This window comes from Monodelphis domestica, chromosome 1 (genome assembly GCF_027887165.1).
Source record: "Monodelphis domestica isolate mMonDom1 chromosome 1, mMonDom1.pri, whole genome shotgun sequence".
NCBI lineage: Eukaryota > Metazoa > Chordata > Mammalia > Didelphimorphia > Didelphidae > Monodelphis > Monodelphis domestica.
The window spans coordinates 708,277,322-708,291,575 of record NC_077227.1 but is presented as its reverse complement, the minus strand read 5'-3'; the positions used below and the strand labels follow the sequence as shown (position 1 = coordinate 708,291,575).

The 14,254-nt window shown below is 37.4% G+C and overlaps 1 protein-coding gene across 1 annotated transcript in view; it reads right to left on the bottom strand.

Moving 5' to 3' along the window:
- SPIRE2 (spire type actin nucleation factor 2) overlaps positions 1–14,254 on the bottom strand; it is a 60,233-nt gene that overhangs the window by 25,644 nt on the left and 20,335 nt on the right. The window contains exons 2-3 of the mRNA XM_007477336.3: positions 10,133–10,173; positions 804–1,166 (exon numbers count right to left, since the gene is read on the bottom strand). Coding sequence (XP_007477398.1) covers positions 804–1,166; positions 10,133–10,173 — 404 coding nt within the window. The remainder of the gene's footprint in view (positions 1–803; positions 1,167–10,132; positions 10,174–14,254) is intronic.

Below are 14,254 nucleotides of genomic sequence, written 5' to 3'. Positions count from 1 at the left end.
TGGGAATTTTCCCCTGGCAACCACTTATTTTTGATTTAAAACCACATTTTTCATGGTCACAGTTTAAGGCAACCACTCTTTTGTCTGTAACACCAGTTCCTTTCATTGGTCTATACCATATATTAGAATCACAGGATAGTGTAATTAGAATCTTCTCCCCAAGACTCTAAATCCCAGCAACCCACTTTCATTCTCACGTTAGGTCCTTACATTTCGGAGATAAAGTTTGTGTGTGACCCTGCCCCTCTCTCTCTTTTTTCCTGATGGAGCTGGGAAAGCAGGCTTTATGCCAGGCAGGAGAATCTAACTCATGTGTTTACTTTTTGTTAGGTAATTAGGTTTGAATTTCTATTTCTTTTAGTTTATTTTCTTTCTACTTAATAACATTTATAAAATATAATACTTGGAGTTATTGGATATTAATTTAAATCTTACAGGATTAAGAAACTAAGGGACTTTAGAGATCATCATGTCTAACTTCCTCATGCTACAGATGAAGAAACTGAGGTCTAGAGAGGTTAAATGAGTTGGTCTCCAGCACTCAGCTACTTAGTGGTCAATCTTCATTCTCAGACCACTGGTCTTTTTACTTCCATATAGTTGCCATGAAATCATTCTTGGGTCCCTTGCCTCACAAACTAGAGCACTGACCATAGCCTTTATCTCTTCATAGTACTAGTACTAGTGGTAGTCTCTTGGTGATCGAGAATGACTATTTTCTCTTCATAGTACACACATGCTAAAGAGTCAAGAATGGTGGAATGAATGAACAAATGAGAACATTTCCAGTAGAGCTGACTTACCTCCTTAGCCTCCCGGATCTTGGTGAGAAAAGCCTTCAGCTCCACAGTCTCCACAAAAAGGGCACGGCACACAGCCTGATAATGAGATTGGGCTTCTCTGTAGTCTGTCAAGCGGGAAGCACACAGCTTCATGACTTGGGAAAATGTGGACACAGCTCTTAGGTTACTGCACTCAGTAGTTTCCTCTTCTTCTTCTTGCCCGCCATAACCCTCATCGGCAACTGCACAGCCATTGTCTTCGGAGTCACTGTTGGCCATGAGGTCAATGAGCTGCTCTAACTGGGGACTTAGTTCCCGCTCTTCACTATCATCCAACCCCCAATCCAGGGCTCTGTATATGGCAAAACCCAGAGACTGGACCATCTAGAAAGAAAAGAGGGAATTTATAGCAGGGAGGTGACTGCATCACAATCAGGTCAGCTAATACCTAGAGAATGAAGTATCTGGTAAGAAAAGAGGGCATGTAAAGCATCACAATCAGTTTACCTAGTCCCTGCCCAATCTACTAAGTGCTCTGAGTATTAGAGGCTCTAGAGAATAAAACCAGTGTAAAATGTCAGCTAGGAGTTAAATACTTAGGTGGGGAGATAGGATTAACCCAAGATAATCTGAGAATATTAGCATGTTTAAGTAGTCCTTGATTAAGTATACTAGTGAATATAATAATCAGGGGCTAAATTGTATAGGGGTGGAGAGAGTACTGAGCCTGGAGTCACTTCATATCTCATCTCAGATACTTATTAGCTCTGTGACCCTGGGCAAGTCACTTAACATTGTTGGCCTCAGTTTCCTCATTTATAAATTTAGCTGGAGCCGGAAATGGCAAACCACTCCATTATCTTTTCCAAGAAAACCCCAAATGGAATCTGGAAGAGTCAAAAATGACTCAACAACCATAAACAAGATAAAAATTCAGAGAAATGGAGAAAGGAAGCCTACAAATTGATTTGATTTTGACCTAAGAGGAAGGGATTGAGTTTACTTTAAAAGGTTTATTGATATTCTTTTGTTTTTAAAATCACATTCTTCACACTTTCCCACATACTCCCAAATCTTCTACTAAGAAAACAAAACAAAACAAAACAAAACAATGAAGCCTAGCAAACTCATCTAAAAGTGTATGTAGTATCCTATACTCATAGTCTCTAACAAAACAATGGAGACACATTTCCTCACCTACAAGGGGAGAGAGGGTTCTTTTAATTATACAGTCCCACTTAATTTTATTCTTTTTATTTACATTATTGTAGTAATTGTAAATGATTTTTCTGGATACTGCCGTTGGAAGGGGACAGGATTGATCAGGAGAATCTGATGAAATTGAAAAGTTGTTAAAAATTTTAACTGATATTTTTTTTATACCACCAGATTTTTTTCTTTATGTTTTTGGATTTATCAAACACTGGATTACTGAGTTCTGTTTTTTTTTTCTGATTCTCCTTTATTTAATCTAGTTTTCCATTCAATGACTTTTCTGTTTTTAAACTAATACCAAATGGTTTTGATGACTGCTGCTTTATAATGAAATCTGAAGTTTGGAAGTGCTACCTTCTGCCATTCCTACCCCTTTTGTCACTTGATAGTCTAGATCTTTTGTTTCTCCAAATTAACTTTATTATTATTATTTTGTAGACTTCAATACAGTGTTTATAGTTTTATTAGGCTAGGTCTAAAATTGTACATTAATTTAGTAATTCTGTAATTTTTTATATGTTGGCTAGGCATGAGCATTAAATATGCCTCCAGCTATTTAAATTGTTCTTTATTTCTTGAAGGGCATTTTATAATGCATCTATGCAAGACTTTTGGTAGATTTTTTGTATTCTAATTTTTTTGCACTTCAAATATTTATTTTTACATTTTAAGGTTATTTCAAATAGGATTTCCATTTCTATTACTGTCCTCTTGGATTTTGTTATCATTTAGAAATGTTGATAACTTTTATAACCCGGTGGAATTGTTTGTCAGTTCTGGGTGATGGGAGCTAAAAGTGGAGGAAGAGAACATAAATCATGTAACCAAGAAAAATACTTTAAAATAAATAAAGAGAAAGAAAAAAGAACTATGATTTTTATAGAATTATTTTGTAAACTGAAACTTTGCTTTGCTGAAGATGTTGTCTCAATTAGAATTTTGCTATTTACCTAGTATTTTCTCAATAAGCCATCACTCATGAGCAAGTAAGATTATTTAAATTCTAAATTTGAGAAGTTCTTGAGAGAGAGTGCATGGGTGCTTATGCCCGTAAAAGCTCCAGATCAATTTTTAAAAATACTCTTACTTTCCCTTAGAATCAATACTGTGTTGGTTCCAAGGCATAAGGCAATGTAAGGTTTAAGTGACTTGCAAGGGAAGGGGTAGGCAGTGGGGATAAAATTACTTGTCTAGGGGTCATATGGCTAGGAAGTGTCTGGGGCCATATTTGAACCCAGGACCTCCTGTCTCTAATCTACCCAGGTCTTCCTCCATCCCAGATCAAATTAAAATTCTTCAATCTAATTCTCCTCCAATCCCACCTACTGTACTCAAGGCGCAGTGCTAAGTACTAAGGTAGTTTAAGTATGAAATCTATCTACAAACATCAATTAAGCACTTATTTATTATGTGCTAGGGATACAGGAAAATGAAAAAGTCCCTGCCCTCAAGAAAATGACAGTCTATCAAGGGAAACAATATATGTAGATAGAAATAAATATAAAATAAATAACAGCATATAAAATCACTAGGGTGTGTATGGCTGGTATCTGGGGGGAAGTGAATCAGGGAAGACCTTGGAGGAGGCAGCATCTAAGCCAACTTTTAGGAGCACCAGAGACTCCAAGAGAGATGGGTGAAGAGATGGAAGATCCCAGGCATGGGGGTTCAACTTGTACAAAGGGATTGGGGATGGGAAATGGAATGTTGTTGGGGAGGACCAGCAAACAGTCCAGCTGGGTTATAGATTGTGTAAAGGGCGTCCCATGGAATAAACCTGGAAAGGTAGACCAGACCAGATTGCAGCCCATTTGCCAAATGAGGAGGCTTGAAGTTTAGTAACTTGTCTAACTCTTACAAAAGTAACAACTCAAACCCAAGTTCTTGGATTTTGGATCCAAATGTTCTGCTAGACTCTTTTGCCTGGAAGTGCCAGTTCCTTTTCCTGGAGCAGTGAATAAAGCTTAGGGACCAGTTTAGCTTAATGGGCCAGTTTTGAATTTGTAGACCACCTTTAGCACTTTCACAGTTGAAGCATCCCTTAGAGACTTCGCCCCACTTTATTGTACACATCTTGTTTGCTTGCTGGCTCCCTCTTTAGAATTTAAACTCTCTGAGGGCAAGAGTTGTTTTTGCCTTTCTTTATTACATTCCTAGAACTTAACCTGGTATCTGGCAACATACTTAAGAAGCACTTAATAAATTCTTGGTGACTGAATGACCAAATAGCTCATCTGATCAGGATTATGAAAGAGGAAAAGGCAATGATAAAGATGGAGCAGGAAGGCCATCTCTGAGTCTCTCTTAGGGAATGGAGTCACATTGGGATAGAGGAAAGAAAGGTCCCATGGAGAAGAGGGACTCCATTCATAGTAAATTTATGCTGATACACAATATGCCACTTGGCAAAAAAAAGTTAACTCTCAGAGGGAGAGAACATGAATCATGTAACCATGGAAAGAGATTTTACTTTATTTGTTTGTTTATTTATTTAAAATGTTAATTTTAAAAATATTTTCCCATGGTTACATGATTTATTTTCCTTCCCAACCCTCTTTCTTCTCCCCTCCCAGAGCTGACAAGCAATAACCATGGAAAAATATTTTTAAAAATTAAAGAAAAAGAAAAGGGCAGATAAATGATTCAGTGTGTTGAGAGCCAGGCCCAGAGACAGGAACACCTGGGTTCAAATCTGGCCTCAGATACTCCCTTGATGGGTGATCCTGAGCAAGTCACTTAACCCCCAATGCCTTGGAACCACCACACAGCACTGATTCTAAGACAGATGCTAAGACTTTTAATTTTTAAAAAAGAAGCAAAGCAAAGATAAAAGACCCACCAATCACATTTCCTTTCCCCTCATCTTGGTAGGGGCAGAAGTAAGAAGCTTTGCTAACACTGTTCTCTTTTCCTTCCTTGAGGACCCAAGAGCCCTGGTTTCCTATGTCTTCATTACTGAGTGAGCTGATGGGAAATATGAGTCTTGTGGGGAGAGAACTGGTCGTAAAAGCCGGTACTGTGCAGGGAAGGAGCCAACAGACAGGTACAGTATTCACTGCCCTGCAGAGAGTATTTTACACAAAGGATGGGGCTGGGGAGGGTCCAGTAGCAGGGAATCAGGTAGTTGCTCTCTAATTAACACAGTCTCTGATCTCATACACCAAAATGAGGAGGGAAATTGAGGGCCCCAATTCTGGGTAAAATGCTAACCTGTAGTAAATAAGGACTGTGTTGACCTGCAAAGAATCAGCCCAACTATCTTATCTGTCTTCTGATAGGGCAGATTAGGGTCTAGATAGGCATCACACCACAGATATGCATTACACCACAGAATGGAGGGTCAGATGACACAGTCACTGTGTGACCCAAGAGCTGAGCATGCCCAACAAATAAAAATTGGTACCAGCTGCAAGGACCTAGCATGGCTATTTTCCTAGAGTAAAAGATCTTACCTAGGGGTCCACAGACCTCAGAAGGGTCTATGGATAGATTTTGAGGCATCTATGAACTTGGATTGGGGAAAAAACCATTATTCTCACTAATCTCTAACTGAAATCTAGAACTGTCTTTAATTATAAATCTTTACTGGAGGGAGACACAAATATTTATTAAGAATCTGCTACATGCCAGGCACTCTGCTAAACCCCTTACAAATATTATCTCATTAGAAAAAAAATCTGAGAAGAGGTTTATGTTTCCCCAGAATGCCAAAGGAGTCAAGTCACAAAACATTTAAATGCTTTACAAACATTAAAGCACTATTTATATTAGCCATTGGTGGTGGTGGTCATCAGTCATTCAGTTTTTTGTGTCTGACTCCTCTAATATCCATGGGATTTTTTGGGCAAAGATACCTTTTGCCATATCAAGAGTGGTTTGCCATTTCTTCTCTAGCTCATTTGACAGATGAGGAAACTGAGGCCAACAGGGTTAAGTGACTTCCCACGGGTCATGCAGTTAGTGTCTAAAGCCAAATTTGAACTCAGATCTTCTTCACTCCAGGCCCAGTATTCTAGCTGAGCTTTCTAGCTATGTTAGCTAACAAACCACAATAAATTCCAAATGCATGAAAGCTAAATATAAAAAAGCCACACCATTAAAAAAAGTTAGAGGAGAATGGAAGGTTATAGATCTCATTGTGGATAGAGGAAGAAAACAGGAAATACAGATCCACTGTTGGTAGAACAGTAAATTGACCCAACTTGCTTTAGAAAATAATTATGTAAGAGAAGTTACCAAATTGCTCAGAGCCACTGACCCAGAAATCCCCATTATTGAGTTTATTACCCAGTGAGGTTATCAGCAAATGGAAAGTACCTATTCGGACTAAAATATTCATAGCAGCACTACTAGTAATAGCAGAAAAAGAAAAGAGGGTGAAAACAAATTGTGTTAACAATGACCACTGGGAATGACTGACCAAATTGGTATATGAATGTAATGTAATGGAATATAATTACTGTACTATAAAGAACGTTGCATGTTCAGAGAATAACATAGACACTTGCTACCACGATAGAAAGCAACTTCAAACAACAACAAAACTTAGCTGAAAGTCACAATGTTGATGATAACTTCTAAAGCCCATGCATGGCTTTTCTTTGAACAAGTGGAAAACTACCAAAGTAAGGACTTTAAACATTGTTCTACTTAACTGTTCTTGGCTATTGTACATATGCTGGGGGGGAGTCTGGACTGGGATACTCCAAGATTTTGTATTTGTGTTGAAGCAAAATTTACTTTTAAAAAATCTCCTTTTAAAGGAAACTGGGAACTTCAAAGGAAGTTCTCACCAACTTTGTCCTCTCTCCTGGAAGGGAAAGGATTAATAGTTGAACAGAAGAAATGTTCTATGAGGATGGGGAGTATTAATATTTTTTGTGTGTATTCCTGACATATAGCACAATGCCAGGTAAGTAGAAGGTGCTTAATCATTGTTGTTGTTGTTTGCCCTTCACTTTTGAAGAGGATCAATGACATCACTGGGTGATGTCTTGGCTTGCACATGAATTGGATTGAAACAGGGTAGAGTTGAACAAAGTTGTCAGCCTTGCTTTCTCTCTTCCAGAATCAATGGAGTCCAGTGGCAAGACAAAAGTCAAGATGACTGGCAATGGCCTGGGATGCAGTGGATGATAGTAGCATCTTTGATGTTTGACCAAGCTTGCTTCAGTAGCTTTCATGGTCTTTGGAAAAAATTGTTCTCATCTGCCCATTCTGCTGAGAGAAGTCTTCATATCACTTAGACTAAATACCCCCACTGACTTCCCTCAGCATAATGGTTTACCAGGGTGTCTGCTGCTCAACCTACAGTTTCTCAGAGCCATAGGTAAGAGTTGAGTTCCAAGAGGACACCAAAGGTAGAAGAAGAAGAAGAAGAAGAAGAAGAAGAAGAAGAAGAAGAAGAAGAAGAAGAAGAAGAAGAAGAAGAAGAAGAAGAAGAAGAAGAAGAAGAAGAAGAAGAAGAAGAAGAAGAAGAAGAAGAAGAAGAAGAAGAAGAAGAAGAAGAAGAAGAAGAAGAAGAAGAAGAAGAAAGAAGGAAGAAGGAAGAAGAAGGAAGAAGAAGAGCAAAACACCAAACTTCTTTAGCTCAGTGTCACTAAACTCTTTTAATTCTATTTCAACACTTCTTAGTGTCAAACCCATTTTAGAGACCACTGTTGTAGCTTGGATAGAAGAGCAATGGCACTTGAAATTCTGCATCTGAAGCTTACTACCTGTGTGACTTTGGCCACATATTTAACCTATCTGGGCCTCATGTTTTTTATCAGTAAAATAAGAAGGTCTGACTAGGAGTCCTTTGGGGTCCCTTTCAGCTAGATCTACAATCCCTATGAAGTGGATTCATACTGCAGCAGAATTAATTTAGATGAACTAGGAAGAATTAGTTTCCTGAGACTGGGAATATTGCCTGCAGACAGTGGTAAATCAAAGTTTGTGCATAGTTTCAGATGGTACTCCTGTACCCTTTATTAGATTTATGACAATCAATCAATCAATCAGCATTTATTATGTGCCTACTGTAAACTTTAAATTACTCCACCCTACTTAAACCTTACTTTAGGGGAAGATAAAGTTGTAATCTCCTGATTGAACAATGAAGGTACTTAGTTCTCACCTTATAGTGAAGCTAAGTCTATTTTTAGATCTTAATACAAAAAGGGGTTAAGTAACTATAAAGGTTAAATTAATCACAAAAAAGGCCAAGTATCTTAATACAAAAAGGTGTTAAGTAACTATAAAGGTTAAATTAATCACAAAAAGGTCAAGTAACTAATAAAAGGTGAACTTAACAAAGAAGTGTGAAGTAACTAAAGATATAATCTAATCAAGAGAAGATGAGAACTAGGAATGGGCATTTAGAGGAGGAGACACAAGGGTGAAAGGTCTATATATTTGGTTCCCTTGCTGTCTCTGAGAGAATCTTGATTAGAGGAACTCTCTTTCCTTTATTGGTAGTGGAGAGTTAGCTAAGAGGAGCATCTTAGTATCTTAGGTATCTTAGTGTGGCTACAAGCTATTGTCCGGTTCAGTGTGAGTTTCTGGCTGAGTTTTCCTCCTTTATTTTCCAACATTATCCTTTTAGAAGCCTCTAATTTTCTTCAGGGACTTAGAGGAAGGGATTTTTAAATTCCCCCTGGCACAGGCCAGGTGGGAGAAATCCCATATCCCCTTCCTTCCCTCTCCTTAATTCCTTCCCTCTATATTAATTAAATTACCATAAAATACCAGACTGACTTGGGTATTTTATTTTGGGGAGACCAATTAAATCTAGATTTTAAATCGCAACTCTAAATTCATCTTTACGCTACTACATGCCAAGCAACATGGCTTATTTGATAGAGAAGTAGCTTTTGGTTCAAGTCACTGACACATTTACAGTAACTGTAAATCATTTAACTTCTTATTGCTCCAGGAAATTTAAGATTATATGAACTACAAAACAAGCCAGTAATTCTTATTAATAAGAGAGGCTAGAACTGAAAGATCTCTAGAACTTGGAGAGTTTTGAGTTGGAATTTTTGTACTAAGTTCAGCCCCACTGTGGAGCATTCCCAAGTGCAAGGAGCCATCAGGCTGCCTAAATAGTGGCCATTATACTTCCAAACTGGACTAAATAGGGAGAAAGAAAGAAAGAAAGAAAGAAAGAAAGAAAGAAAGAAAGAAAGAAAGAAAGAAAGAAAGAAAGAAAGAAAGAAAGAAAGAAAGAAAGAAAGAAAGAAAGAAAGAAAGAAAGAAAGAAAGAAAGAAAGAAAGAAAGAAAGAAAGAAAGAAAGAAAGGGAGGGAGGAAGAAAGGGAGGGAGGGAGAAAGGGAGGGAGGGAGAGATGAAGGGAAGGAAGGAAGGAAGGAAGGAAGGAATAAACAAAGAAAAAAGGGGGGAAATTTGCAGAGAAATGCTGATTTTCATTGGTAAAGGAAGTGCCAAGGACCAAGGAAATCTCAGTTCTGATTGCTCCACTCCCCCAAAAGCATCAGGCACTGTAATAGATTCTGAGGATATATCTACTTCCCAGGATTGTTGTGCAGATTAAATGAGATAATAATTATAAAGCTCTTAGCACAGTGCCCAGTACATAGTAAGCTCTATATAAATATTTATTACTAAAGAGACAAATGTATGAAAAAGTCTCTGTCCTTGAGGAGTTTATTTCTTTATTATGTTCCATTGGGAGGGATAATATATATATACACATACAAATATGCAGAAAATAAATAAAAGGTAACTTGTGCTGGAGGAAAAAGGTCTCACATAAGTGGGAGCATTTGTGCTGATCCTTGAAAGAAGTTAGGAATTCTGAGTCAGAGGTAAAGAGAGAGTGCATTCTAGGCAGAGGGAAGAGCTATACAAAGACACAAAATGGAGAGATAATATATTGAAGGTCAATTTTGCTGGACATTAGAGTGTGTATGTGTGAAAGAGGATGATGTGGAAGATCTTAGCATGGCCCCATTTCCTTCTACAATTCAGGGTTTTGCTAGATATTCATCTAGATTCTGTAAGACTCAGATAGCATCCAATTTTTCAGGTGAAGTCTTGCTGGGAGGCAGGAACTATCTAGATAACTGTTATAGACCCCTTAGAACTCTATGAATATCTGGTTCTGTATTCTGTGAGTAATGAAGAGTACATACCTGGGCTTCTGTGTTGGCTGGTGGTGCCACCATTGTGGAGTCTGCAAGGAGAGAAAGAGAATAAGTAAGGTCATTGCTTAGTAGCCCAAGAGGTTCTACTTTTAAAGGCAAGTTTTATGCCATCCACTCCCTTTTGGAATACTGAAACATAGATTACAACATCTTGAATAGACAAGAGAAGAATTGATGGGAGTTAGTAACAATTTTATTGCAATTCTTTCAGCATCTGTGATTTTTGTCCATGTGGGTAAGTGCTACACCAATGCAGATTGTAATCCCTCTTCAATTTAGTAGATCTCCTTTGAGAGTTGCTGTGGTCAAAATAAATTCATCAGCCAGTAGCCAACCTGGTAATTGTGAGATTTAGTGGGAGGCTCCAAGAGGTTCAGTGATTTGCCAAAAATTACAAAAGCTAAACTGGGATTTAACAATGTAGGTCTTCCAATGCTAAATCTAATGCAATTTCTTTCTGAATTTAGCTAGATTAAGCCTCAGATGAGAGATAGACATGCAAAAGCACATTACTGGGTCCATACTCAAAGCCTTTGCTTTTTGGTAAGGCCTACTTAAGTTCATGCTTTGTTGATATAGCTTATAAGAACTCCAGGTCACCTCCCCGTCTTGATAAAGCATTAATGTTGCCTTTGTGGAGATCCAGTCTCTAAAATAATTGGTTCATGAGGTAAAGCCAAGATTTCAGAGAAAGTACCCAGACATATCTGATATCTACCAAATTATCCTCCAAAAAAGAGGTAACAGCTTGATGAAGGAGGCATAAGAAAATACTGAATGAAATAGTACCTTAAAAATAGAGTAGGTCAATTGAGAAAACAAACACAGAAATCCACCAAAGAGAAAAATGGCAAAAAGCAGAATTGGCCAAATGGAAAAAAAGATATATAAAAATCCACTAATGAGAAAAACTTCTTAAAAGGCAGAATTAGCCTCATGGAAAAAGAGGTACAAAAATTCATGAGAAAAAAATCTTTATAAAGTAGGATTGATCAAATGGAAAAGGAAATATAAACGCTCATTAAAAAAAATAATTCTTTAAAAATTAGAAGTAGCCAAATGGAAGCTAATGTCTGTATGAAACATCAAGAAACATTCAAAACAAAAAAAATGAAAAAATAAAAGAAAATTTGAAATATCTCATTGGAAAAATGACCAACCTCAAAAGTAAATCCAGGAAAGATAATCTAAACATTATTAAACCACCCAAAAGCCATGATAAAAAAAAAAAGAGCTTGTTCCAAGTCAGCAGTATTCTCTAGGCAATGGAAGTTAAATAACTTGCCCAGAGTTACATAGCTAGGAAATGTTTGAGATCAGATTTGATCCCTGGACCTCCCATCTCTAGGCCTGGCTCTTAATCCACTCAGCCACATACCTATTCCCTTTGACATCATCTTTCAAGAAACTATCAGGGAAACTGCCCTAATATTCTAGAACAAGAGAGTAAAATAGAAATGGAAAGAATCCACTGATCACCTCATGAAAGAGATCCCAAAAGAATAATTCCCAAGAATATTAGAGCCAGAATTCTAGCACTCTCGGGTCTAGGAGAAAATATTGCAAGCAACCAAAAAGAAACAATTCAGATATCATTTAGCCATAGTCAGAATAACACAAGATTGAGTAGCTTCTATATTAAAGGATCAGTGGGTCTGGAATATGATATTCCAGAGGGAAAAGGAGCTAAGACCTCAAACAAGAATTACTTACCCAGCAAAACTGAGCATAATCCTTCAGGGGAAAAACAGATATTCAATGAAAGAGAGGTCTTTTTTTTTTAACCCTTACCTTCCGTCTTGGAGTCAATACTCTGTATTGGCTCCAAGGCAGAAGAGTGGTAAGGGCTAGGCAATGGGGGTGGAGTGACTTGCCCAGGGTCACACAGCTGGGAAGTGTCTGAGGCCAGATTTGAACCTAGGACCTCCTGTCTCTAGGCTTGGCTGTCAAGCCACTGAGCTACCCAGCTGCCCCCCTAAAGAGAGGTCTTTTTAACATACCTGATAAAAAGTCCAAAACTGAATGGAAAATTTGACTCTCAAATACAGGAGACTCAAGAGAAGCATAAAAAAAGGTAAATAGTAAAGAGAACTCAAAATATATTTCATAAGGTTGAACTATTCATAAACCTATATGGGAATATGATTCTTGTAACTCCTAAGATCTTTATCATTATTAGGGCAGTTAGAAGTAGTATACATAGACAAAGGGTAAGAGTATGAGTTGAATAGGATGGGATGATATATTAAAAAAAATAAAATTAATGCATAAAGAGGAATACATTGGGAGAAGGAGGAAGGGAGAAATAGAATGGGGTAACCTATCTTACATAAAAGAGGCATGAAAAAGCCTTTTTAGTGGAGGGAAAAATAGGGGAGGTGGGGAGGGAAGCATTTAAACTTACTCTAGTTGGAATTGGCTCAAAGAGGGAAGAAAATGTATAATTATTTGGGTATAGAAATCTGTCTTACCCTATAGGAAAATAGGAGGGGAAGAAAGAGGGCAAATTGAGGGATGTGGTGGTCAAAAGCAAAGCACTTTTGAGATGGATAGAATGAAAGGAGAGAGAAAAGGATAAATGGGGATAAAATAAAATGGAGAATAATACCCAGTAAGCATAATGGTGAAAATTTTTCTTACAAGTCTCTCTAAGAAAGGTCTCATTTCTCAAAACAGAGAAATAAGTTGAATTTATAAGACTATAAGTCATTCCCCATTTGATAAATAGTCAAAGGATATGAACAGGCAGTTATCAGACAATGTAATTAAAGCTCTCTATAGTCATTCCCCCCAAATTACTCTAAATCACTATTATTTCAAGAAATGCAAATTAAAAAAACTCTTAGGTACCACCCCACATCTATTAGATTGGCTAGTATGACAGAAAAGGAAAATGACAAAACTTGAAGAGGATGTGAGAAAACAGACATTAATGTGCTGCTTGAGTTGTAAACTGATTCAATCCTCCTAAAAAGTAATTTGGACTCGTGAACAAAGGGCTATAAAACAGTACATACTCTTTGACCCAGTAATACCATTGCTAAGTTTGTATCCCAAAGAGATAAAAAATATAAAGAGGAAGGATCTACATGTACAAAAAAAATTTAAGTAGTTTTTTGTGAGGGGGGCAAAGAAATAGAAAGTGAGAGGATACATCAACTGGGGAATGATTGAGTAAATTATAGTGTATGATTGTAATGGAATATTATTGTACTGTGAGAAATGACAAGAATGGGGGCAGCTAAGTGGCTCAGTGGATTAAAAACAAGAGCTAGAGACAGGAAGTCCTGGGTTCAAATCTAGACTCAGACACTTCCTAGCTGGGTAACTCTGGACATATTATTTAACCTCCATTGCTTAGCCTTATCACTCTTCTGCCTTGGAACCAATACACAGTATTGATTATAAGACAAAAAATACGTTTTTTAAATTAGAATCTGTTTTTACATGTAATTAGGAAGAAATTAAATTAAATAAAAAAATTGATACATTCATCAATCTAATCAATAAGAACTTATTGGGCTCTTACTATAGGTCAGATGTTGTGTCAGGTGATGTGTATATAAAGACAACAACAAAACAGCTTATATCCTAATAAGAGAGACAATTGTACATATTTAGGAACAAATCTGATCAATGAGGCCAGCTCTTATTAGTATGAACAGAATGGTTGGCTGATGCATTCTCTACTTTGAAGCTTGTAGAGACATTCTTTAAATTGCTTCTGGTCTGCCAGACACCTAATCAAGAAAAGCCTCTTGATTGGTCATAACTTGAGGTATATTCAGACGGTACTAGTTGATCAGAACCTCTCCCCTCTCTTGGTTTGATTTCTTCATATTTAGTAGAATTAAAGTAGGAGAAAAGAGGCAAAGATCTAAGGGGAAAGTTGTTGTTTAGTCAGTTTTTCTTCAGTAGTTGTTTTTAAGACATGTTTGACTGTTCCAGATTCCATTTGGGGTTTTCTTGACAAAAATACTGGAGTGGTTTGCTAGTTCCTTCTCTAGCCCATTTTATAGATAAGAAAATTGAGGCAAATGGAGTGAAGGGACTTGCCCAGGATCTCATAGCTAATATATGTCTGAGGCCAGATTTGAACTCAGGAAGAGG